General features: G+C 51.1%; 1 protein-coding gene across 4 annotated transcripts in view; it reads left to right on the top strand.

Moving 5' to 3' along the window:
* ZNF423 (zinc finger protein 423) overlaps nt 1–25,089 on the top strand; it is a 330,579-nt gene that overhangs the window by 105,735 nt on the left and 199,755 nt on the right. For all 4 annotated transcript variants that reach the window (XM_072967330.1, XM_072967320.1, XM_072967321.1 and 1 more), the window contains one exon: nt 18,610–18,810. In XM_072967330.1, coding sequence (XP_072823431.1) covers nt 18,714–18,810 — 97 coding nt within the window. In that variant the 5' untranslated portion in view covers nt 18,610–18,713. The remainder of the gene's footprint in view (nt 1–18,609; nt 18,811–25,089) is intronic.

Below are 25,089 nucleotides of genomic sequence, written 5' to 3'. Positions count from 1 at the left end.
TGTCACTTGGTGATAGCCCTCTCAGTCCAGCTTTCTTCTCCAGGAGCTCAGTTTGGAGTTGAGCACCCTGACAGGGACTAGGATAGCTTGAGAGGGCAAGACCAGGGGTCCCAAGAGGAGCCTGCTGCTCTTAATTTGCTACCCCCTTGCTGTGGGGTCTTGGTTAAGACTCTTGCCCTTGGAGGCTGGCAGGAGATCCCTGTCCTACTTGGGTGGCACTTTATCTTTTCAAGTCTAAGAGTTAGTTAGTGGTTCAAGAGTTCAAAGACTGTGACTCCCATGCCTGCCTGGATGGACAACTCCCTACCCAGCCGTCTGGTGCAGCTGGACTGTTGAGACTGATCCTGTCACTGGACTGGTAGGCAGGGACAGGGCATGCATGGTCTGGCACTTGGAGGACCAGCGTGGTTTTGAGTCTGATTTTATCTTTGATGAATCAGAAGACTTGTCTGGCAGTGGTACTGGTGGGATTTGAACCCAGGTCTGATGGTGCAGCTGGTACCCCGGCCACGGCACTTTGCACAGAGCCAGCACGTTTGAAATGTTTGCAGAAGATTTGACCAAGTTGAATGAAAGTCCAGAGGCTCTCACACAGTCTCTTATTCGTACACGGTCGCCTTCAATCTGTCTTCACTCTGGATTTTTCACGTCTGCCTTGACTCAGGATACTGGCGCTGATTCCCGGCTCCCTCCCGGTCACTGTCTGAGTCAGGATTTGATGGCTGTCCGGGCTGTCCTCCTGCCCAGCGCTGCTCTCCCTGCTCTGGCTGTGCAGACACTGGTCCCCTCTCACTGCTGGGAATGCACCCTGTGCTCCGTCCCCTCAGGATCCTTTGTGCTCGCGCTCCCTTGCCTCAGATCCACGTGTGTGGATCGTCTGCTTCCTTCTTGTGCCCCCAGCTCAGCTCATGCCCCCTGCAGAGAGGCCCTGCCTGACACCCGGGTAAAGCTGGCCTCCCCGGCCCCCACCCATCACCTCTTGTATTTCCTTCAAGGTACTGATCACTCGCAGAACTGATTTTGTTTCTCTGCGTGTCTGCCCCTTTTCTCCCTAATGAGATGGTAGACTCCCTGAGAGGGTCTGCCCGCCTCTGTCCCTGCTGTGTCCTCGGACAGTCCCTGGCACATCATAGTTCTTGTTAAGTGTTCTGTGAATAAATGGATCCATCTTAAATTCTCCTGTGTCTCCTGGAAAAGAGCGTGAGGCCAGCCCTGGGGGCCTCGGGCCTCCTGCCTGTGGCCGGCCACTGGTGCTGTCTTCGGTGATTCAAAGCCGGCAGCTGGCAGATACGGGAAGCTGTCTCCTAGAGGGGCCTGCTTCCCAGAAACATCAGCTCACTTCCCCTCCTGGCTTGGCCCCTGGAGGGGGAAATGACTTGGGTCCTGTGCTTAGCTGTTAGTGACGAAACCCAGGAAGCATCCCTGCTTCATGACTAGGAAGGGAAAAACCTTGGCTATTTGGTGGAGAAGTGAGGAGAGGAAGCCGCCAACTGAGAATTCCCAGAGTGGGAATTTCCTAAACTTTCCCTGGGATCATTGGGTGTGAGGAAGAGTCCACTGGGCAGGAGTGTGATGGGAGTGTGCATGAGTGTATACACGTGTGCACACGTGTGAGTGACACCCAGAGACAGGGCTCGTACACACTCTGCAGGGTCATGGGCTGAAAGCATCCTTTCAAGGTCAGCTGCCCAAGCTTTCCACTGCAAGCCCGTTGTCCTCTGCACAGATGCAGTGGGAAATGGTGTCCAGGAAGGTGTGGAGAGAGGAAGGTTGAGCGCTGGGGAGCGCCGTCCTGCAGACCTGACTCCAGCCATCAGTGCTGGTGAAAGGTCTTTTTTCTTGGGAGTCACCATCAGCTAGTCCAAGGTGGTGACTGAAAATTGTGTTGGAGAATCATAATTATTTCAATTTTATTTTAAAGACACGAGGACGGTTCTCAGGGGCGGGGCTATGGAGGCTTGTTAAATACAGATTTCCAGGCCCCATATTCAGAGAGGGGCTGCTGGTGAGTCATCTACATTTTATCAGGATCCCCCTTCAGGTGATGCCAACCCAGATGGCCCTCTGACCTGCATCTCCTGAAACCCTGCTGTTAACCCAAAGACAGAGTGAAGTTATTTTCAGAGCAGGGGAACTTTTTGTAAGATGGAAAAGGCCCCCCCCCCCCGCCAATTCACTACTGAGACCTGTTCATATTTAACTGGGAGTTGGGAACTGTGAGATTTCCCTCTAGGTGAAGCTGTAGAGGCAGACTCTGCAGTCCCGATGTATCAGGCCAGCCTTGCTTTCTCCCCAGAACTGTTTCTGTATTTCTGAGTGTCACGCTCAGACTATCACACGTGTTGAGCGGAACAAAGTGGAAAAAGGTTACAAGTGGGTGTGCAACTTGGGATCTCACTCTTATAAAGGGATCACTGCGTGTGTCCGGAAATGCGAGATCTCGTCCATCAGAGTGGCCACAGCCCAAACCTCTGGGTGTGAGGCTTCAGGTGATTTTTTTATTTTACTATTTTCTTTGTACTTTACTGTGTGACATCAGTTGCTGTTATCTTTGTAATCAGAAAGAACAGTAAAGCCTCATTTTTGTGGGAAAGAAAGATGCTCAGAAATACAGAAACAGGGGGAGGGGGGTATAGCTCAAGTGACAGAGCTCATGCTTAGCATGCATGAGGCCCAGGGTTCAATCCCCAGTACCTCCTCCAAGAATAAATAAATAAATAAACCTAATTACTACCACCACCTCCCCCAAGAAATACAGAAACAGTTCTAGGGAGAAAGCAAGGTGGGACCACTAGCTGGCCTGATACATGCCCGGCATCAGCCCCAAGGTCAGGAATTGTGAATTTCTGTTGGAAATATGGGCAGAGTCCCCAGTTGGGACATTTCTGGGCTGGCCTTGCCCACACCCACCCCGGGGTCCCTGTGCCCTTCTTAGCTGGGGTCTCCCATGGGACCTTGCTCCCTGGGGCCCTGGTGGATCTTGGTGCTACTGGTCACCCTTGTGGGGTGGTATCTTGGTTTGAGAAGGAGGTGACGATCCACCACCTGGACCCCATAGAAACTTGGTGTCCTCCACATGGGAAGGCTGCAGGCTGTGGCTGTGGCTGTGGCTGTCTTTGCTGTGGCCTAGGCTTCTCCGTTCACCTCTTTCTGCACTGGAGGGGTGAACCCAGAGGAGCCCAGCCCTGGCATCCCAGGGAGCTCCTCTATGCTCAGAAGGAGCACCTGTCTGCTAGACACTGGAATCCCTGCTCCACCATCCTCTCGCTGTGTGACCTTGCCCTCTCTGGTCTCCGTTTCCTTATCAGTAATTGAGGCTGGTAAGAGTCCCTACCTCATAGGGCAGGAGTCACAGTGGGTACCCAACAAGATGGCTCCTTCTCCTTCTCTTCCTGTGCAGAAAAAGGGTTTTGCTGGAAAGACTTCCAGAAACTGTTTTGGACTCTGACCCTGGCCATATCTCGCCTGTAGCAAGTGATCATCTGACATCGCCCGGTGTGATTTCTTAGCAACCGGCTCCTTTTGGTCGGCCCAGCCATCAGACGCTCTCCAGCAGGGAGAGTTGGAGTAATTTTTTCCATTCGATGTGCATTCATGAAAGGGGGGCAGGGATGCATTTTAGGCAGAACCTGACTCCTCCTTAAATAAGACTGTTTTCCATTCTCATCTCCCCAAAGGTGGTTTTCCAGACTCAGCTGTGACTCACAATCTCAGCCTGCCCACGGGAGGGTCAGAAAATTGGTGAGAAGTCAGAGTTGGAGCATTGATTTTTTTTTTTTTTAAGACGCGAAGGTGGAAAATCTGCATTGGCTTAAAATGACTGGTGTGGTGCAGCAAAGGGGTCCTGTCCAAGAGTCTGCTCTAATGAATGTATGTGCATGACTTTAATTTATCTCAGTCTATATTCATTCATTCATTCGTTCGTTCATTCACTCAGCACACGGTTATTGTGCACTTACTATGTACCAGGCACTGTTCTAAATGCTGGGGGTTCCACAATGAACAAAACAGACAGAAGTTCCTGCCCTGGTAGAAGCAAGTTCCTGGTATTTTCTCAAGCCAGAAACTCCCCTCCGTCCTCTGTTCTTACCTCTCCACCCCTGTCCCACTGGACGGAGGGGAAGGAGCCCAGGGCTGAGGTAGGATCCACAGATGTGAGGACTAGCCCTGGCTCTGCCACTAACTTCCCACATGGCCTGGGAACAATACCTTGAGTCTTAGATTCTGAAGAAGCGTCCTTTCCTGTCCTTTGTCCGGAGGCTTCTCCACCTAAAATTCTCTGCTTCTCTGTGATCCCCCAATTCATTCACCATCCGTCCTTTTAAACATTTCTGTTATTTAAACATTTTTAGTGGCTCACCAATAGTTTTTTTCTACCATAAAATATTTCAGCTACATAAAAGAGAATAATGACCAGCCAAGACATACCCTTAAGCATAAGGAACAGAGCACCATTCACCCACCGGAGCTCCCAGTCGCCCTCCTCTCCCTCCCCGCAGGGCCTGGCATTTCTCATTTCCTTGTTTGTCTTTCCTCTTGAAATGCATACAAATGACACATCAATACTATTGGTATACATGTTTCAGACTTATGTTGTCGTATTGTATCATTTTATCGTAGTTTATCTTTAGCAACTTGCTTTTTTTCCTCTCTCTGTTGTGTTTGGAAGAGTAATCCTTGTTGGCACCTGTAGCTCTGTTTTATTGGCTTTAATTGCTGCATGGTATCCACTCTGTGAATGTACCAGTTTATCTATCCATCCTCCGTTCATAGAAATGTAGATGTAGTCTGATATTTTTTTTTGGCTATTACGAATAATTCTGGAGTGGGTATTCTCACAGTGAGCGCTCAGGTCCAGGAGTTATCAAGGGGATAAACCTTGATATGAAATGCCTGGGTCAAAGGGTGTGGCTCAAACACCCTCGGCCCCCTCTCTCCATTTGTCAGCTCTGCTCACCCCACCGTCACTTTAGGTAACTTCTTTCCCAGTGATTCCAGGAAAATGTCTCAGATTTTTGTCCCAGGAGCCCCACTTGGGTCACATTTCCATCCTTGATTGTTCAGGCCTGGGTCATCGGCCTGTCCTTGGAGCTTGGAGGTAGGGCCAGCCCCAGGTGAGCCTCAGAGAGGGGAAAGGAGAGGGCTGGCCCCATGGAGGACTGGGTGCTGCGCCCAGGGTGGGCCTGCTAACTGTGGGCACTGCCTGGGGTAGCTTGGCCCCATGCTGTTGGGGGACAGAGCTCCTTTGCCTTTTGTCCTGAGTTTTCTTAGGAAGCACATGTCTCTCTACAAACGACAGTAGGTGAGCAGATTAAAGAAGCCTGTGACGGCGTTTCACGCTGTGATTTATGAGCACAACCTGGGACAGTGATCTTCGGCGTGTCCTTTTTAGAGATGGGGGAACTGAGGCTTGAGGGGGTCTGAGCAGATTCCTGAGGTGTCTGTGGGACCCACTGACCTGGGGAGATACTCTGCTTTTCTCCCCATGCTTTCTCCCTGCACTCAGAGCCCAGGTGGTTCCTTTAATGGCTCCTAGAGTCAGTCCTGCCATTTATAGGTGGAGAACCAGGCTCCAAACAGGAGGAGGCTAAGACTGCAGCTTCTTTATTTCTAGTCACTCGTCTAATACCCTCAACACAACACTCACGCAGGATGTTGTTACAGATGGGGAAACTGAGGCTCAGAGTGGGAAGTGACTGGGCTGGCCCAAGGTCTTGCCAAGAGTTGGGGACAAAGCTCAGACAACCATGTAGGCATCTCCTCGGTCCCCTCCAATGCTGCATCCACATGTCTTCATTTCAGGGTACGTCTCTGCCCCAGAGGAAACTGGCATCACCACTCAGACCCCAGTCGTACCTTCTACGGGGTGAAGAGATATCCGCTGAGTCCTTGTGCCCTCAGCTACATCCCCTTGGGCTCCCCACAGAGAGTCCTTTCCTGACTCTGATGCAAATTCCTGTGCTTTCCTGATAATGTTCTGGGCTCTTCTTAACGCGAGGGGGTCAGCTGCAAGGCATCTCGGCAATTTATAATTCTTGAAAATTCTGTTTGGTGACATGAGTAGCATTTAACAGACACCCTGCCACCTCTTCTCTCCCTATTATGACAAACTCCTGGCAGAATCCTTTTGAGACTCAGGGTAATTGCACCACGCTGGGAACGGGAAGACCACGTTGTGCTTGAGTGAGTCTCAAAAAACGTCTCCACAATAGACAGTCAGGTACACGTTTGCTTGGCTTCAAGGTAATGATTTAAACTTAATTTGACCCTTGATGAGGGAGCCCAAGCTTCTGGTCGGACGCAGCCTTTCAGGGTGGGCTTGCCTGCCTTGCCTTCAATGGTTACACAAATAATTCCTTCATAATTACAAGTGCCTTTCAGAGGGTGTCTGCTGCTGACAGCTAATATAGAATTATTGCCCCTGAATGCATTTCTGTAATTACTTCCCAGAGATCTGTCTTTGTGTTAGAAGACATTTCACACTTTAGTAACATAAGTGTTTTGGGAGAGTACGAGCAATAATTATGAATAGTCTTTCCGTGAAAATAAACCTAAAAAAATTATGAAAGCTAATGCTAAAATTGGTTAGAGTCAGGGAGGAATTTCATTTGAATCTGATTCATGTATATTTATTCCAAGTATAATAACCTTTCCTGTATGGAAACTTTTTTTTTTTTTTAAACAAAAGCAGTAATGATACAGAGACCCCTGCTTTCTAATTTTTGAGCAAGACTGAACCGGCAAACTGATTAAAAGTGACAAGTTGCTTGAGACTGAATAAAGAAGCGTAATCGTGGAGCCCTGAGAGGAGACATTTGCGGTAATGGAAAATGAAATGATTCACAGTGTGATCAATAAAAAATTAGCAGCATTTAATAAAAGGTTTCTGCTTCATGTTGACTAAAGAACATCCTGAGCAGTTTGAAATCTGAGTTAAGTGACGGTTTGAGGATGAGCAGGGGGTGGTGATGGGGTGTGGGTGTGTGTGCGCATATAGACCACAAGGATATTGGCCTTCTCCAGGAGGCCCCCCTGGCCCCTGGGGTGGGTCTGGAAGTTTCTTTTGCGCTGCCCACTTGACCTTTGATCTGTGGTTAATCCTCTCCAGGTCTCTGCTCCTCCCAGGCTCCAAGGGATTGGCGGGTGTAGGTCCGTCCCACTCCCCACTTAAATCCATCCCCTCCTGGGATGGCCGCCTTCCCGCTGAGGCCCCTCAACTGTGTTGTCTGGGCCGGTTGGCTTTGTCCTGTCAGCTGCCTTCACGTCCAGGTTTCTGGAGACTTCTGGAATGTCTCACAGCCCACTTGTGGGAGTCAGTCCCCGGGGGCTGGAGGGAAGTCAGCAGAAAGCTGGCAGGCCTCAGCAAGCGGATGAGGTTAAGCGACCGGGGCCGAAGGGTCCTTGGAGGGGGCGAGGCCCCGCCCTCCCGCGGTGGGGTCCGTGGGAAGCCGAGTGTGCACCCTGGCTTCTCCTCACTCAGCAGCAGCCGCGCGGGGCAACCACTCCATCAGACACGCTCCGTGGTCTCTAGGCGCCACTTCAGTGTTCCCCGGAACGCGGCCGCGCACCACGCTGTCTCCATGCCCTGGCAGCCTGCTGATTTTTATAGGCTCTACACAGCCTCTCCGCTGTGGCTGGAGGGGGTGGGGCTCCTGGCCTCCCAGGCCCTTCCTGGAGCTGGACTGGAGACCTTGGGCTGGAGGGTCACGGCCCCTGGGGTACAGCAGTGGTCCCTGAGGACCAAGGGCAGGGAGCACGCTCCACTCCCTGCATCCCTGGGCAGCAGGCAGGAAAGAACCAGGGCTGTGTTCCACTTTCTCAGCTTTCCTTCCCCAGAGGTGTACAGACCCATGGCTGGACCTTTAAATGTAGGGTAGGAAGGGCCCTTTTGGACTGCTTGGTTCACATACATTTACTGAATGGTTGTTGTGTGCCAGGCTCTGTGCTAGGGGCCTGGTTGGGGAGGGAGAGTCGGGGGTTGCTGACCCCTCCCCACCTGGAGTCTGCTCACTGGCATGGGGATAACGAGTTGGACCATGACTGCTGTGGTCAGAGCGGGAAGGGGGGTGCCCAGTGAGCACAGAGCACATGTGGGGGGCCGAAGGTTTATTGGGCTGAGCCCTGGACGGTGAGGAGGAGTTGGCTGGGTGGACTTTTGCCCACTTCCTGCTTTCACAGCAGAACTCCATCTGTAAAGCACCGCTCTGTGGAACTCCAGCTCCTGCAGCCGACTGAGTGGGGCTTCCTGTGTGTGGAGGTAACCTTGGGCCTTCCCCTGGCACCGCAAAGAGTCACTAAGGTGCCTTGCTTTAAAAATTGCTGTCCAACGCCCATGCCTTCATTTATAGATGGAGCAACTGAGGCCCAGAGAGGGTGGAACCTGCCGGAATCCCCCAGTGACCTCGGTGTGGCCCCGGGGGCTCTGGGTTCTGTCAGCACTGCTTGTGTCTGCCTTTGACCCTGAGCCCCTCTTGCCCAGCCTGGCCACCTGTCCTGTCTTTGGGATAAACATCTCTCCCTGTCCCCTGTTTTTTCCCTCCATGGGGCTCCTCTTTCTGCCACGGCCACCAGGGCATGATTTGCACCCCAGCATCCTCTCCTTGAGTTCTGCTCCTAGACTGGGAGCAATTAGGAGCGCCAGGCCATGGCGCTGGCCACAAATTAGCTGGATTTATCGAGCTCCCCATGCTGCCCCGAGTCCTCCCTCCACTGCCTACCTCCGGCCTGCTCCTCCACCTCCTCCTTCCCAGCAGCCGTTGGAGACAAAACATGACAGCAAGGAGAGGGCAGAGTGGTCACAGCCTCAGGAGGTCACGAGGCGGTAACAGCGCACAATTTTCATGGTTCCAGGGTGGCTTTGTCCGACTGTTCTTCATTACTGCATGCGGTGAGATCAGTTTTATTAAGATCGTGAGGCTCAGAGGAGCGATACCGTTAAGGACTGGCTGGAGAAATATATGTATTTTTTCCTTTTTGGTGGCGGTGTTTGTGATTGCTTTTTCTCCTCTTCCTGCTCCGCTCCTCCCACCTTCCCTCCCTCAAATCTACCATCTTTTCTTTTTGCTCCTTCCTTACCCATCATGTCGGGAGCCGGGTGCAGTGAAAGCGGCCGTCTCTCTCTACCTTTGTGGCTTGCCTCCGTGCAGCACCCCCTGGGAGGGTTGAGCCATGCATTCGTTCAGCAGGTTATTTTCCCATCAAGGGCAAGGTGCTTGTGACCAGCGTTAGCCTCAGCAGGGTAAAGCAGCTGAGCTGTGTTCCTTGGCACAGCTATAGGTACACCTAGAGCAGCAGCTGGCACATAGTAGGTGCTCAGAGAAAGTTTGTTGACTGACTAAAGATGTGGAGGATTTGTGTCTGAGATGGCTCCAGCTTTGGGGGAGCTTACTGCCCACCACGGCCTGGGTGGTGGAGACCTGGGGCAAGGACACCTAGATGACGGCCCCCATAGGGAGCTTCTGTAACCTGAGCACGAGCAGGTAATGCTGTCTTCATTTTCTAGGCAAGGCGACTGAAGCTCAGAAGCGTAAGCAACCAAAGTCACACAGGAGGGAACTGGAACCCAGTCCTAAATCTCCAAAGAAGGGACACTATCATCATTGTATAGCTGAACTCCCTGTCTGGCTCCAGGGGGCCAGGCAGCTCTTGTTGGGCGTGCTCCCTGGCAAAGATCCCCTCCCCACGAAGGCTGCATCCAGCCCTCTAAGGTGTACTGTTTCATACACACCATGTTTCTTAAAATTTGAAATCAACTTTTAAACATCTAGAGATTTCATGTAAAAATATGAATTTCCTTCTTTTCAAAAAAAAAAAAACAACCGATGTCTGTACTGGGCCTCACTTTACTGTATGATGATTATGTAGAGGATTCAAGCAGGAGCCATCTCCTTGGGTGGCTGTACATCATTACCCCAGGCTCCCCCAGCCCATTCTAATGTTTGTGTAATGCTGGGGGAACTTTGGAGTGGTGAGCTGTGGTCCAGCTCGTGGTCTGAGTGATGGAGTGAGCTGTCTGAGCCATCTGAGCCTCAGTTTTGCCCTCTGTAAGATGGGTCTAATGATCCACGGGCCACAGGGTGAAGGATGCAGATGAATTGGAAGTTCTGGTCTGAGGGAAGGGATTGCCATTACACTGCTAATTGTTTTTGCTTCAGGTTCTAGAATTCCTGACAACTAAAGAGACATTCTCTGGAAGGTTCTTGTCATTTTCATGGTCTACCGGGCCCATGGATGGGGGTGCCCTGGGCCCAGTCTGGCATCGTCAACCAGGGTGGAGCATCCCAGCCAGGCTTGTGTGATGCAGCCCGGGTCAGATTCAGTGTCTGACTGACTGAGGCTTTGAAATTCCATCAACAGAGCCATCAGCACTGGCGGGGGCAACAGGCACCCCCATGCCAGAGAGCTCTGCAGAAGTTGCTTCCTTATTTAAGAAGCAGAACTTGGACAGCAAATTATGTGTTAAAATATTTGCCTACAGCTCTGCTGCCAAGGGGACCCTTTAGGCTGAGTGTTAAATGTTACCCCGCTGCCTGCACTGCAAATATTTTAAACCTGAAGATAAATAGTGGCTGCCTTGTGGAATCTGGGGCCGGCAGTGGATGCACAAGCAGAGTGTCTAATTGGGGTTGGCAGTCTGCTTGCCCAGCCCCAGTCCAGCCGCTCCCGGCTGCCCTCCCAGCAGCCCAGGCGTGCGTGAGAAACTGTTCATGGAGACGTGTCCTTCTCTACAAGCAGGGCCCAAACACCGAGCTGAGGGTTAGCCAGGGGTTTGACCCAGTGCCCGGGTTCCGAAAGTGCTTCCTTCCACGCTGGCCCTCGGGAACGTGCTGCTGGTGACACTGTTTGTAGGAAACATTCTGGCTGTTAGGATAGACTGTTTGTTCTCTATTAAAGCAAAATATTGCTGCAGGATAAACACTTTGGAAGTGGTGGACGCCTGCCTGGACTGTGAATTCTGTCGGGAGACTCCTCCCTGCAAAACTACATACAGGGGGAGAGTACAAGAAAAGTGTAAACCCTTCTACATTGTCTGCCCGGGAGCTGGCAGGGATAGACCCCGGGCAGGGGTCACGCTGTTTCCTGGAGGAGCTGGGCTTGTCACTTACTCAAGGTCATACAACACGGAAGTGGGGAGCTCAGACTCGAGGCCAAGCCTTTCCTCTCCTGATCCAGTGGACTTTTTTTTTTTTTTGTCTGTATGGACATTTTTGTGCCTTTCAGGGGGCTGTGTGCCCTAATATTCTCCATCCTCAGGAGCCCATGAGGCCTCCTGCCAGGACCTCTCATGCGGTGCGACGCCTCCACCTTCCTGTCTGAGTCATGATGCCACGCGTGTTGTTTGAATGATAACAGAGCAGACAGTAAACATAGCTACTGTTTTCTCAAGTTTCCTTGTACGCTGGGTATCCGGCTCTGTGTGCACTACCTCATTACAATAATTTAACTTCATTAAAATTTTCTCAGAGAGGGTAAGTGACTTATCCAAGGTCCCCCAGCTGTTACGTGATGGCATGTGAATTTGAACCCAGATAGGCTGGCTCCAAAGCCTGCCATTCGTTTCCGTTCTTTCTCTGTCCTCCTTATAGTCCCTGGAACGTAGCTCCAACTGTCTGCTGCTTGTGTGTGCCGTTGCTTCATAAGTATCTTTAAAAAAATTATTTTATTATATTTCAAATTTCTTCCCCCTCCTGTAAATGAGGATTGAACCCAGGACCTTGTGCCTGCCGAGCATGTGCTCTGCCACTGAGCTATACCCCCACCCCTGCTTCATAGCCATTTTTATGCAAAAGCAACTTGGTCCCATCAGCCCCACTGGACTCCTCTACACTGGCACTCCTGGTGTCCTCTGTACATGTGGGTTCTCCAGGTCAAGCCCTGGATGCATCTAGAATTTACCGCCTGGTGTTTCTGATTTCTGCGGAGGTGGATGGTGTATCTCCTGTCCGGGTCTGGGTGGGAGAAGAGATGGGGAGACTGTTTTAGGACTCACTGGCTTCCAGGGCTGACTCTCTTGCCTTCCACTCTCACCTGGCACCATTCCTGGCCTTCACTCCCCTCTCTGCCCCTCCCCTGCACCCTGGTCTTGCACTTTTCCCGACGCCATCCTCTCCCCACCTGCCCCTGCTCCAGCCTCCTCTGGGCTCCTTGAAACCCCGCAGGGCTCCTGGCTTACCCATATCTGTGTGTAGCTGTGGGCACAATTCTCGCATCTATGGTCATCCGTTAAGGTGAGCCTCACCTCCACCTTGTGAGGCAGGAGAGGTCAGTGCCCATCAGGATCAGGCTCCTTGTTGACATATAAGGAATCAACCTCAGGCGGGAGAAGTGACTTGCTCAGGGTCACTCGTGGGGCAAGGAGGGGTTTCCTGGAGCTAAGACGGAAACATAGGACTGACCCTGGACCAGGCTGCAGGCACTTACCACCTACCCCTCCCTTTGGGCATCATTTTTTTCCCCTGGGCACTCGTTCAGCCACCCCACACTGATTAAACATCTTTTCTGTGCCAGGCCTTGTGTGGGCTTTGAGGTCACCAAGAAGAAAGAGACCAGGGAGCATCCTGTACGTTCTACAAATATGTGTATGTTATGCTTGGCCCAGAGTAGGCAGTCAATCAGTATTTGTGGGATGAAGGAAGGAGAGAATGGATGAATGTCTGTGGTTATTGCTACTGGGGTGTCTCATGTCCCCATTCTCTGCCCTTGTTTTCTCTATCCTGGGTGTGTGGGGGCTACTCCTGGTCTCCTGCCTTCACTGGGCAGGTACTCAGCCCTGGGTCCTCAGGGGCAGGACCCTCAGTGGTCCCTGGTTGGTTCTTAGGGTGCCCAGGGCCCTCTGATGGTGGGGTGATCCCCACGGTCTTTTCCAGGAAGGAAAAGAGGCAGCCTTCTTTTCAGTTCTTTCTGACTTGAGTGCTGGCTGGGGACTGGGGCCAGAGGGAAGAGACCCTCACTGGTGTTCTCAGGCTGAGCCTCTCTCAGCCGGCCCCAGGGAGCGTGGAGGTCCTGACAGCCCTGACTCATGAGCTTCGGAATCCTTGCTGAGAAGGTAGGAAATGTCCTGTTCCCAGACCTGGCAGCCTGCGGGCAGCCTGGCCCCTGGGGGCCTCTCCCCTTTCCCTCTTTCCTGGCACTGGACTTAGCCAGCTGTCCCCTGCTCAGCGCTCTCACAAGCATTCCCTTTCTGCCCTCCTGTGTAGTGGTTAAGAGTTGGGATCTGTAACCAGAAGACCTGGGTTCAAATCCAGGCTCTGCCCTTTCCAGTGTGTGTGATTTGTGTGTGGTCCTGAGCCTTGGTTTCCCCATCTGCAAAGGGGGGACATCAATTGTACCTCCCTCATAGGATTACTGGGACGGCGGGATGGGAAGGTGTGAATGTGGAAGGATGCCAGGAGGTGCTCCCGCGGTGGTCAGCACCACTCATGGCGCAGGGGAGGCTGAGCCCCCTCCCTCCATCCCTGACTAGGCCTCTGCTGCCTCTTCCTGAAAGAGGACGTGGGGCCACTTTCCTTGCTAGGCGTCACTTGCTGTGCACCTTTTCTGCGGGGTCCCACTGTCCTTCTCGTGTTGTCATCTGGGATAAAACCCCTTTCTCAAGGGCAGTGGCTCAGTGGGGCTGTTTAGGCTGGGGGTGGGGAAATTCACTACTTTCTAAGGCCAAGAGATGGAGGTGGAGTGTTAACTGCCGCTCATAGTAAGTTCCCCAAGTCCGTATCTTAGGCTCAGGATCTGTGGGGTGTATGTGATGTAGTGGGATCCACCAGTGTAGGTATACCTCCCTCCTCCTGCTTTGAAGAAGCAGCAGGCAAGACAGAGTGGCCCCATTGAACCATTTGAGATTGCCATTATTTGGCTTTTTTGACCTAGAAAAATGGCAACTTCATATGGTTCAAGCTAATACTTGTCATCACACAGTAAACAGCACTGAAACCACTTCCCCTCCCCTGGCCCTTACCTGTATTGATATTCAGACTTGTTTCTTTGAAACCAACTCATTCATTCATTCACAGTTTATTCAGTGCCCGCCGTGTGTCTCCCAGGGGCTGGGGAGACAGTACCAAGTAAAAACAAACACAGCTCCTGCTCTCTTGGAACTTACAGCGGAGTGTTCCAGCTGTCCTCTGCTGTGTAACAAACTATTCCCAAACTCAGGGACCTAAAGCAACAGTTACTGTTTTGCACAGCTCTGTGGGCTGACTGGACTCGCATTTCTCATGTAGTTGCAGTCACAGGTGGTTGGGGCTGCTGCCTTTTGAAAGCTTGTCAGGGTTGGATGTCCAAGGTGGTGCACCCCCATGGCAGCTGGTGCTGGCCGCGGAGAGCTCAGCCGGGGCCGTGGACTGGAGCACCAACACACCCTCCACTGGCCTGGGCTCCTCATAGTAGGGCGGCTGGGCTCTTAGGGGTAGTGTCCCAAGAGACCAGGAGACCCGGGGGAAGTTGCATTCTAGTTTCTGTTGTGTTCTAGTGTTCAAGGGAGTCACCGGGCCCAGCTGAGCCACCGGAATTGTGGAGGGAACTTAGATCCCTCTATTTGATGGGAGCGGGCAAGGATTCACTACAGAACAGCACCTGGGATGGGAGCTGTTGCCGCTGCCCTCCTAGGCCAATGCGGGCAGCACAGGGAGGCAGAGAGTAAAAAGTCAGCCTATAAAAGTGTGAGTGAACATTGCTCCAAGTGCGCTGACGGCCATGGGAAGGGAACTATGGGAAAGGAATGATGGGGACATGCGAGACCTGGGCGCTCAGGCCCTCCAGGAGCCCCATTGGGTGGGTGAAGGGTTACGGCAGAACAGGAGTGTGAAGCCCCTGTCAGAACAAACCTGCAGTTCAGGGGATTGAATGAAGGTCTGTAATGGCTGAGGAGGAAGCGTGAAGTCAGAGTGGTCAGCGGAACTCTCACTGGACTTTGGGGTTCACGACCAGGACCCTGCAGACGACTTTGGAGGGTTTACAGATTCCTTAACACATGGCTCATTTTTTCCACTGAGGCTCTACTGTGGGGAGACTGTGGAGCACAGTGGCTGAGAGTCAGGCACAGTTGTGTGTGAAACCTGCTGCTGTGGCCTTGCTTAAACGTCGGCACCTCACAGAGCCTCAGTTTCCTCACCTGTAAAATGGGGCTATGATGGGCTCAACTTAAAGGGCTGCACTGGGAAAATACCTGGCATGCAACAAGGCCTTAATAAAGGCCAGCTGTTCTTGGTGGAACCCTGGGCAAAAGGATGGAGGTGTACAGATCGGAAAACAACTAGGTTGTTAGTTTTCCAGGGTGCAGCATGAGGCAGGGCAGATAGGGAGCTTTGTTAATGGATGGAGAGGTCCGTGTTTACGGTGCCAATTCTGTTTCCTGTCCTGTGCTCATGGCCCTGAGGGAGTGGGCCTTATTCGGAAATTGTTTAGCTTGGGCCTTCCCTGGGTGCCCCTGGGGGAAATTGAGTGGGGCTGGAGGGAAAGTCACCAGCAGCCCATTTTGGGGAGGTCCTTCCTTGCCTGGAGGCCTTGCCCACTGACTTTGCTTCATCAGCCACCCAGTAGTTGGAGGGACCTCAGGTCAACTGTAGTTCAGCCCCAGGAGGTCGCCACGTGTTGGAAACAAGAGGCAGCACTTGGGATGGGGACTCAGGTAGGGTTGGTGGCGGCTGCTGGGCTCTGCTTCCTCTGTGCTTGCTCAGCGAGGACCCTCGAGAGACTCTGGGGCTAGATGAGGGTGGGACGTGGGACAGTGGGGTCCAGGGAACAGGGAGGGTCCACTCATGAGGGCCCCGGGGGCTCACTGAGCAGCTGCTCAGGGTGGACCTGGGAACGAGGAGACCCCAGAGAGGGCTCCGGAGAGACTAGCACCCCCAGAGCTCCGTCCTTAGACCCACTTGGGAGCTAGGGGAGGGGTGAGTGACTTAAATCAGAACTTGGAGGTTCGATCCCTTGCATGGCTTTGGGTGACCGCTCAGAGCCTCAGTTTTCTCATCTGTAAATGGGAAAATAACACGACTTACTTTTATTTCTGATGGTGAGGTTCAGAGACTGGGAGGCATAGAGCGCCTTACAGTAAAGCCTTGAGCGGGATGGAGGGCTTCCTGCACTCAAGGTCCTGATCCCACCGACACAGCAGAGGGGGCCCCCGGTGACTGGGCCGCCAGGGAAGTCTCGCTACCCCAAACTTCTCCAGGCCATGTGATCCACGGGACCTTGGGTGATGAGGTCCCCATGTTGCCCACCTCCCCTCTCCTGCCCCTTTCTGTGCAGCCACCTTGCCTTCCCATTAGGAGACAGCGGCAGGGGAGGTGACAGTTCCTTAAAACAGATTTATACTCTTGGATGACTTTATGGGGTTTTGCCTTATAAAAACCCAAGAGTTGACATTCTGATTTATCTACTCCTGAGTCAACAGGATGTACCAGATTTAGAGAGATCAAATGCATTGTAATGTTCGTGGTTCCAGTTGTGGATTAGATGAGCTATTATGGAAAGTGCTGCCAAGTAAATATGGCAAAAAAAAAAAAGCAAAAAAAGAACAATAAAATAACCAAGGGGATAATTTAAATATGTCATTAAATTGTGTGTTAAGTAAAGTAGCACAGGCGTGGAGCTGAATGTAACTTATCTGGAGAGCTGGCGTAGCAGATAAAGCAGGAATTATGGTTCTTTTTTCCCCCCCTTCAAAACACTTTTTTATTTATTATTATTAAGGGAAGAGACCGTGAACTAGGCATTTCAGAGACAGGTGCTTGACTGTGTAACCATGGTTGTGGGATGACTTATAATATCGAAGGCTCCAAATGATATTTCTCATTTCTTTGCTTTCTATTTCTTGCCGTCGCCACAGCAGCGGATCAGATTTCCTGAGATAAATATGCTGGCTGCCTTTTAATGGGATTTCTGTATTGCCGGGAGTTGGCATATTCTGATAATAAAAGAACCTAAAAATTGTACATCCCTTAATTGGTAAGAAGAGAGATGTTTTGATGGGCCACAAATGGAAACATTGATTTTTACTGCCTCCGCGCAGTTCCAAGCAGCGTGTCATGCCACGTTCCCCGCCTCGGAAGGCGGCAGCTGGCTCTCCGGTGAGCTGATTTGTGTTCGTAGGTTCTTGAGGTCGGGTGCTTGGAAGTGCGTGTTCTGTGCAGACAGGAGAAACAGACCCCTTATAACATTATCTGTTTCTAAATTGAAATATTTATGGGACTGTGGCTTCCACCTTGAACTGAATGCATTCTTGGCTTCGTTTCTCTTTCTGGCTTTGGCGACCAGTCCTCGGGGATTTAAAGGTTGTGTGCTGAAGCCTTTTTCTGTAACTGGGATGTTATGGGCAATACACAGGTGCATACACACACTTTGCCTATGCATTCATGTTTGCATCAACATCTTTACACACAACAGAGATTTTTATCTTTAGTTTAAATTGGTGCTAGTTTCTGCATGGGTACATCTGTTTTCCAGGACAGACTGTGGGAAGAGACAACACATGCTTTGATTTTTCCAGTCTGAGTCTCTGTATTTTAATGGGCAGCTTTAATCCACTGACATTTATTGGGATTACTGAAATGTTCTGTGTATTGTATTTACCATGCTTTTTTTGCACTTGGCTTTACAAGTTTTTGATGTGTCCTATTAATCGCTCAGATTGAGGCTGTGCTCCATTTCCCCCAGCTGTGCGGGGAAATGCACTAGGCAAGAGTCAGGATGTCGAGGTAAACATCTGTAGGGTGCTGGGGATGTTGCATCCTCCTGGCCAGATGCCAGGTGCCTTACCTGTGAAATGGGAATAACAAAGCTGTCCCTCTCCACGGGCAGGGGGCAGGACCACATGGTCGCTTGAGTGAAATGGGGCTACGTGTATGTATTTGTGGCTTTGAAAATGCACAGAACGCTATGCAAAGACAAGGCCTTGTTATCATGGCCATTAGCTCACTTTTCTGTGCGGTTTAGCCACTTGTCTGTGCAGTGCTAAGGGCAGAACAGGTATTTTGTTTTAAAGAAGTTGGCCGAATGATTCCAAGGCTGGTTCTCACTGTCTAGGCTGATACTAGGGCACAAGTGAGGACTCAGGTGTATTTTAAGCAGCGGTTTGACAGTCAGTAGTCCTGTAAACACCCATGCTTCCTTGATTCCAGAATCAGGACATCTTTGCAAAGAACTGAGCCAACATCGCCACTGTGGGAGGCGTGTTGTGTGGAAGGTGAACCTGGCTAGGAGACCTCTCAGCTCTAAACTGCAAGGCTTTAGGGGAAACTAAAAGTTTAGGTGCATTAGGAATGGCTGATGGAAACTCTGCACAAGTGTGTAAGAGAATTAGGTTTTTAGGAGACAGAACGCTAAGGCATTTTCACCTCCCTGGTGAGTCACGACCCCCAGCATCCATGCGCAGAGGAAAGATGACAGGAAATCCCTCTAGAAGATTTGCACCAAGAATTAAATAATCTAGCTGAGAATTATGAAACTGCATGCTACAAAAAAACCCCATATATTAATATACTGAGAGGTGTCAAAAATAATGGACCCTGGGAGGTAGAGTAATTAAATGTATCTTAATAAATGCGGGGCAATTCTTTTAAAATCCTTTCCCAAGACCCCATCAGCTGACGTGGACTGTATTCTTCCTGTTGGCAGGAGGCCTAGAAGGAGAGCCGGAGTGTGATCGAAAAACCAGCCGTGCGCTGGAAGACAGGAACAGCGTGACAAGTCAAGAGGAGAGAAATGAGGACGATGAAGACATGGAGGATGAGTCAATTTACACCTGCGATCACTGTCAGCAGGACTTCGAGTCTCTGGCAGACCTGACAGACCACCGGGCCCACCGCTGTCCTGGAGGTAATGCTAAATAGCACCGGGATTCTGACAGGTGGTTACACGGATAATTGGACATAGCAACAGCTTGAAGCCTCAAGTGAGATTAAAGAATTAATAATGTAATTTTACAGTTAATGTCATTTTATTGTGGTGTCTTGGGTACCCTTTTAAACAAAATTAAAAATAAAAGCAACAGCTTTCCGGCAGGCAGGAGTTAGGTGGAGGTGCCCTGTTCTTGCTCCCCCAAACTGCAGTCTATAGCATGTGGGCCATAAGTGGGTAGGTCTGCACCCTGGATTTCTGGAAGGCCTTTTGGAATCCCAGCAATTAAGAGGTTATTAGTGCAAAGTTAAGCAGCTTAAGTGTGGAAAGCTGCATGAAGGAGTGAGCTCCGAGGCAGGGTGTGTAATGGGACAGGGAGGACTTCAAAGACCAAGAGGAATGTGTGCAGAAAGGGACCCGGTTCCACCTCTGCACCTGTCCTCCTGCTTCTGTGGGTAGGAGAAGTGTGGCTGGGAGCAGTTTCTGCTAGACCTGACTGTTGCCAGAGAGGGTGGGCAAGGCTGCAGTTTATAGAAATGATTTAAGACTTCATGAGTTATGTGTGTCTGTGTGTCTGGGATACGTGGGGTGTGTGGGGTGGAGGGATGGGGGGGCATGTGTATTCCCTGGAGTATGGTAGCCATGCTACATGGGTAGGTTGACATGTTTCCAGGCTCTGAGCAGAGAGTCCAGAGCATCCTTGTTCCTTACACAGCTATCTGAGACATCTCCGTCCATTGTGGTTGTTGGTGAAATCCTTTGGATGCTAGTTTGTGGGGAGAGAGCCTAAAATCTCAGACCAGTATTCTAAAGAGGACCTGACATCTGTTTTGGGGGAAAATTTGCTAGTAGGAGATAGGTGGGGACTCAGACTCTTGCTTCTTCTGCCTTTCATGCCATCTTGGAAGTTTAAAAGTCAAGTGTTTGGGGAACTTTACTATGACTTTTCCTCTAGTGACATCTGTACCCGCATAGCCCTGGCTAGTCCAAGTCCTCATGCTCCACCTCTAGAGGGAATTGATACCCAAAACAATAGACCCAGGAGGACTCTTACAGTTTTGCACTTTTGGGGGGCTCAGCAAACCAAACCTCAGTCATTTGGGATTTGTGATATTTCAATCATAGGCAGAGGCAATGGCCAGTTTGTAAGTTTAGAGTCAGTGTTGGAAGGGACCTATGGGATTGGCTTTTCCAGCCCTCTTATTTCCTGGTGGGAAGTACTGAGGCATTGAGAGGGAAAGGTGACTGCTGAACCAAGGTCACATAGTGATTTGGTGATGGAGCTTTGTCAGGACCCTGGGCTATGGTCCCTCGTTCTGAGAAAACAGCAGATGTTGCATAGTTCTTGATTTAGCCAAGAACTGAGGTGAAATCTTAACTATAAGAGAATGAGATATTGTCACTTACTTTAAAAACAGTTAATTGACTTTCTCATTAAAAGCTATTCTCTTTATTCTCTAAATGTGAAAGAACACACTGTGCTTGTCTAGTCGGTAAAGCAGGGCCCCCCAGGACCGCTGCTAAGTGATGCTTTGTTGCGTCCCTGCAGCTCTTGGAGTGAGTGGGGTCCCACCTCTGGCACTACTCAGGCTGTCCCTTCTTCCAGTTCCTCAGAATGGTCCTCCATTCTTCTGTCTCTTATGGCACTTTTGAGAATGGTGGTATTTCTAGGTGGAGAAGGGAATATGTGAGACTTTGGGGCTGTAGGTAGGGATCTGTGTTGGAAAGAAGAAACTGCAGCTAATTGTGCTTCAGTCCTGGGCAGGAAACCCTTCCCAGTGGTCGTCTCTTCTCCACACACCCTCAGACTTCGGCTGAACTCATGGCAGCCCCATTTGCAGAGTCTCCAGCCATCCTTATCGACTCTGGTGGTATTCACTGATTCCCCTGCCTGCTTCCTGACAGGACCCCACTAACAGCCTCCATTGGGATGTGGGGGCCAGGAATACCTCCAAACCCTGGCGCATTGGAAGGGAGTCATAGATTCCTTGAAAGAGTATAAGAAATGACCTCGCCTCTGTTAGACGGCTAGCATCCCTGAGAAATTCATTACCACCCGTGAAGGTGTGGCACAGTCTGGGCAAGTCCCCCTACCGTGGAAGCGGTATGTGAGGACTTCCTTTCCCCCGGTTCTGAGGATTACCCAGGGACGGGATAAACCACCAGGAATTGCGGGCATATCAGTCAAAACAGGCTCCTACCTGGATGCCTCCGCACCATTGGATTGTGCAGTGGTTTTTCAAACCGTGTCCCCAGAGGTGTCTCTGGGACTATCGGGGGTGTTTATCGGGCTGGTTCAATGGAGGGGGCTCTGACACCTAGAGCTGTCCCCTTAAAAAGGCTGTTTTATACATTGGGCTTTAGCATAAGATGTTCAGAAATTGGCTTCTGCTTTAAAAGTTTGGAACTGGTGCAAAAATGCAACAGCAGGACCTCTGGGTCTGTTGGGCGCTCATCGTTGGTCACCTGGTCGCAGCGTCGGGACCACGCAGGTGGGTGTCACTGCCTCGTGGAGTGACACTCTGGAGGGAAAGGTGGACACGAGACAGCCCCACAGAGACCATTTCAGAGAGGGACTTCAGAGAGGGCCCCGCTCAGCTGAGCCGGGAGGGTTCCGTATGCTTGGCAGGTACGTTTCTGAAGGAACAAGTGAGTCCTGTTAACAGGGAAGGTGGGGCTTCCCTGCTGTTCAGGATTTGGGGCCCGAGGGCAGCGGCACCGGCACCGGTCAGTCGGAATCTGGCTTTGGGTGGGAACAATGCTCGCCCCCTGCAGAGGGCGGCCACCCCTAGAATATGGACGCAGCACACCCCTCCCCAAGCAGGTGCGTCCGGGAAGCTCAGCCCTTCCAGGTGGTCAGTGTGTTGGGAAGAGGCTGTGTGGAGGGGGCGGATGTTTTGGGGGGGGCATCATCTCGAATGTGGTCCTTTTTAAAACTGCTCCAGCTCTGGGCTCTTTCTATGGCAGTTGAGGTGGGGGTGGGGGGCTGACTTGTTCCATCAAAATCGGGGAGAGTGCTGTGAGGTCTGGAGATTTTCTGAGGTGGGGATGCTCTTCACAGAAAGGACAGCATACCACAAGAATGGTTGTGATGGCATTCTTAAGAAGCCCCCCATCCCCGCCTGGAGCTGGGGCTGTCTGCCTTGAAGAATCCTCATTTCCAGAGGTTTCGTTGGCCCTCAGCAAAAGTGGTGATGCTGCTTCCAGGAGGGGTTGTTGAAGCATGGACTTCGAGAACTCAAGACAACTCCATTAAGACCTGCTCATATTTCTCTCTCTCTCTCTCCCTCCCTCCCTCTCTCTGTCACACACTGTCTCTCATTCGTGTCTACAGAGAAACCGACCTTAAACCCACAAGGCATCAGACGTTGCATCTTTATGACACAAAATGAAACAAGCAAAGATCCAGTCCTCTCTGCTGATGCTCCCGCCCCCACCAGCTGTTTGATTTCTCTTTGTTCCCCTCCAGCCCCTGCCCACAGGATAACAAATGTTTACACGCCTGGAGTCGTGGGCACTTACCATCTTGTGTTTGGCATTTGTTGTTCAACATTTTCTGCGTGGATCCCCACGTTGAGACGTGGTCTTCTCCGTTACCCTCTTTGGGGGGGGCCCTCTTTCTTAAAGCAGCAGTGCTCGAGTGGGTAATTCTGGGTCCATATACCATAAAAACAGCACATGTAGACCAAGGTGCCGGTAGATTTAAGATTTTTGCAGCAGAGTAGATAAAGGCTGCCTTGATGTGTGATGGGCTTGTCTGTTCGTGATGGAGCATCGTTTGTGGATACCAAGTGGGGAAATGGTCAGAGCACTGGGCGGCTTTCTGGACTGATGATAAAGTCCCCATTCATTTTGGTCCCAACAACTCGAATAACGTTGGGAACGGGGAGTGAACTGAAGTTTACATTGGTGCAATCTATGCAGGATTGGCCAAACCTGTTTGGGCCCTATAAATGATTGCAGGGGGTGTTTTCCATTACTTTCTAGGAGCCAGGAGGGTGTCAAGTGCTTTAGAAAGTATCTCTGGGAACTTCCCTGGGCACTATGGAAGCAGGCGCGAGAGGTCTGATTTACTCAGGGGCCGATTCCAATTTTTATGTGCTCATTGAAGCAGGTCACCCATGGACCTCCAATCTGGATTCAGGTGGAATGTTTTACCACTTCCTGGTACAAAACCTACCTTTTAAGGATACTCTGTGATTTAGACTGACCTCGAGTTGGCCCGAATTAATGAGGCTGACTGCCCGAGGACGTTTGGGTGCTGGATCTACACGGTAGTGCTTTAGACCTGCCTTTCCTAACTGTTGGGAGCGGCTGTCAGCAGGGCTGTGCGGTGTGCAGACCCTGCAACACTGCGGGTCCCCAGGGCTGGAGTGCCTGGCGGCTTCTGGAGGTCCCTAACCTCTTTGCCAAAGGCACTGCTGGCATGATTTGGGGTTTTGTGATAGGCAAGGAAAGGCAGATGGAGTCTCTTTAGAAAGACTGAGGTTTCTAACTCTGGGGTCCAGGCACTTGCTCCACAAATAGAAATTGTCTTCAGGACCAGGTGGGAGCCAAAAATTGGTTTCTTCTCTCCAGGTGTCATTTCTTCATCTCCGACTCAGGCCAGGTCCTCAGTGGGCACAGAGGGGCAGCCTTGAAGTACACAGGGGCCCTGCCACCCTCCAGGGACTCTCAGGGGGCTGCAGTCCTGACATTCTTTGTATTTTGAGTACCTGTCACGTGTCAGGCCCTGAGATCACCACCCTGGAACGTGCCCCCACAGACGACCCCATGGCTCTCTCTGCAGCCCCTGCCCCACTCAGTCTGCAGCAGTCAATGAGCCTGTAATTATTCTGTGATTGTTTTCCATGTGTTTCTCTCCCATCTCCCCTGCTATTACCGGGCTTCGTGAAGATAAGAGTCATGTCTGGTTTGTTCCCTATTAGGTCCTGACCCAGCACCTGACCCACAGTGGTGCTTAATACATACTTGCCGAATGAAGGAATGACCTCACCTCATCTTCACAACAATCCCAGCAGGGAGCTCCTATTTTTCATCATTCCTCCCCATTTTACACATTGGACAACTGAGGCTCAGAGTTAGGGGATCTTGCTCAAGGTTACAGAGCTTGAGCTAAGATTTGAGGTCTGTACAGCTCGTGCTAGGAACACAGGCTGGGGACAGTGAGCAGTTTCTAACTAAACTCAAGACAGATACAGCTTTTTTGATGGCTCAACTTAAAAAAAAAAAAAAGAGGGAGGAATTTGTTCAAATAACAACAGCGAAAAATGTGCTCCCTATGGGTTAATTTCCTCACTCCCCCTGCCTTTCCTGAGGATTGGGATGAAGGAATATTTCCCCAGCCCTTTTGAAAAGGCAGACCCTCCTTTCCTGGCGAAGGTGAAATGCTGCTGTGTAAAAAGCTGGGTGGAAAGCTAATTACACCCTGGTTTGTTCAGCTGCGGCCAGAGTGACCTGTGGGCCCTAATTACAGGGCTTGGGCTGCGTGGAGGCTGGCACCTTTGGCAGCCTTGTTCCTGTCTGCTGGCTGGCCAGAGCTTGCCTTTGTGTGCCTGCTCAGGCCCTTTCTTGCTCCAGCAGCGTGACTGGGGCCCCTCCCTGCCTTATCGCTTGGGGCGCCCCTCATACTGGTTCCATTTGGGCAAAACAGAGTGGGTGCACAGGCCAGCCGCTGGATGATGCCCTGCCAAGTGCACAGGTGCAGGGCACGAGTTCCTCCTGCCCGTGGGGAGCGCTCACAGAGCCTTGGTGTCAGCCGGCATCTTGCAGTGCAAAAGGCCTGGGGGCTCAAGCACAATTAATATCCCCACATCAAGACCCTTCCTGCATGCAAACAACGTCCGCTCAGAAAATGTGGAGTTGAAAAAAAAAAAAGCCTGCTTACCTTAGCCACACAATGTATAGGACCAGGAACAAACCCAGGAAGCAACATTCAAATATTTGGAGAGGACAGACAAACAGAGTCAACCACTAGGGGCACAAAGGGACTTAAATGAATGAAAAGGCAGACCTTGTTCTTGAGTGGAAAGACTTCTATATCAGAAATACATCAATTTCTCTTATTAACCCATTAACTTAATACTAGCCAATGAAAGTGACAGTAGGATTTATTTAGAAATGGGCAAGCTGATTCTAAAGTTCCTAAGGAAAAATAGGCAGGCAAGGGTGGGAAGGAAAATTCAAAAAAAAGAGGAATGATGGGCAGGCCTGGTAACTAGATCAGATTTTAAAACACGTTCTGAAGCTGTAGGATTC

The sequence above is a fragment of the Vicugna pacos genome, chromosome 9, assembly GCF_048564905.1.
Source record: "Vicugna pacos chromosome 9, VicPac4, whole genome shotgun sequence".
In the NCBI taxonomy this organism is placed as follows: domain Eukaryota; kingdom Metazoa; phylum Chordata; class Mammalia; order Artiodactyla; family Camelidae; genus Vicugna; species Vicugna pacos.
Note: the sequence above shows the minus strand (reverse complement) of the source record. Positions and strands in the feature narration are given on the sequence as shown.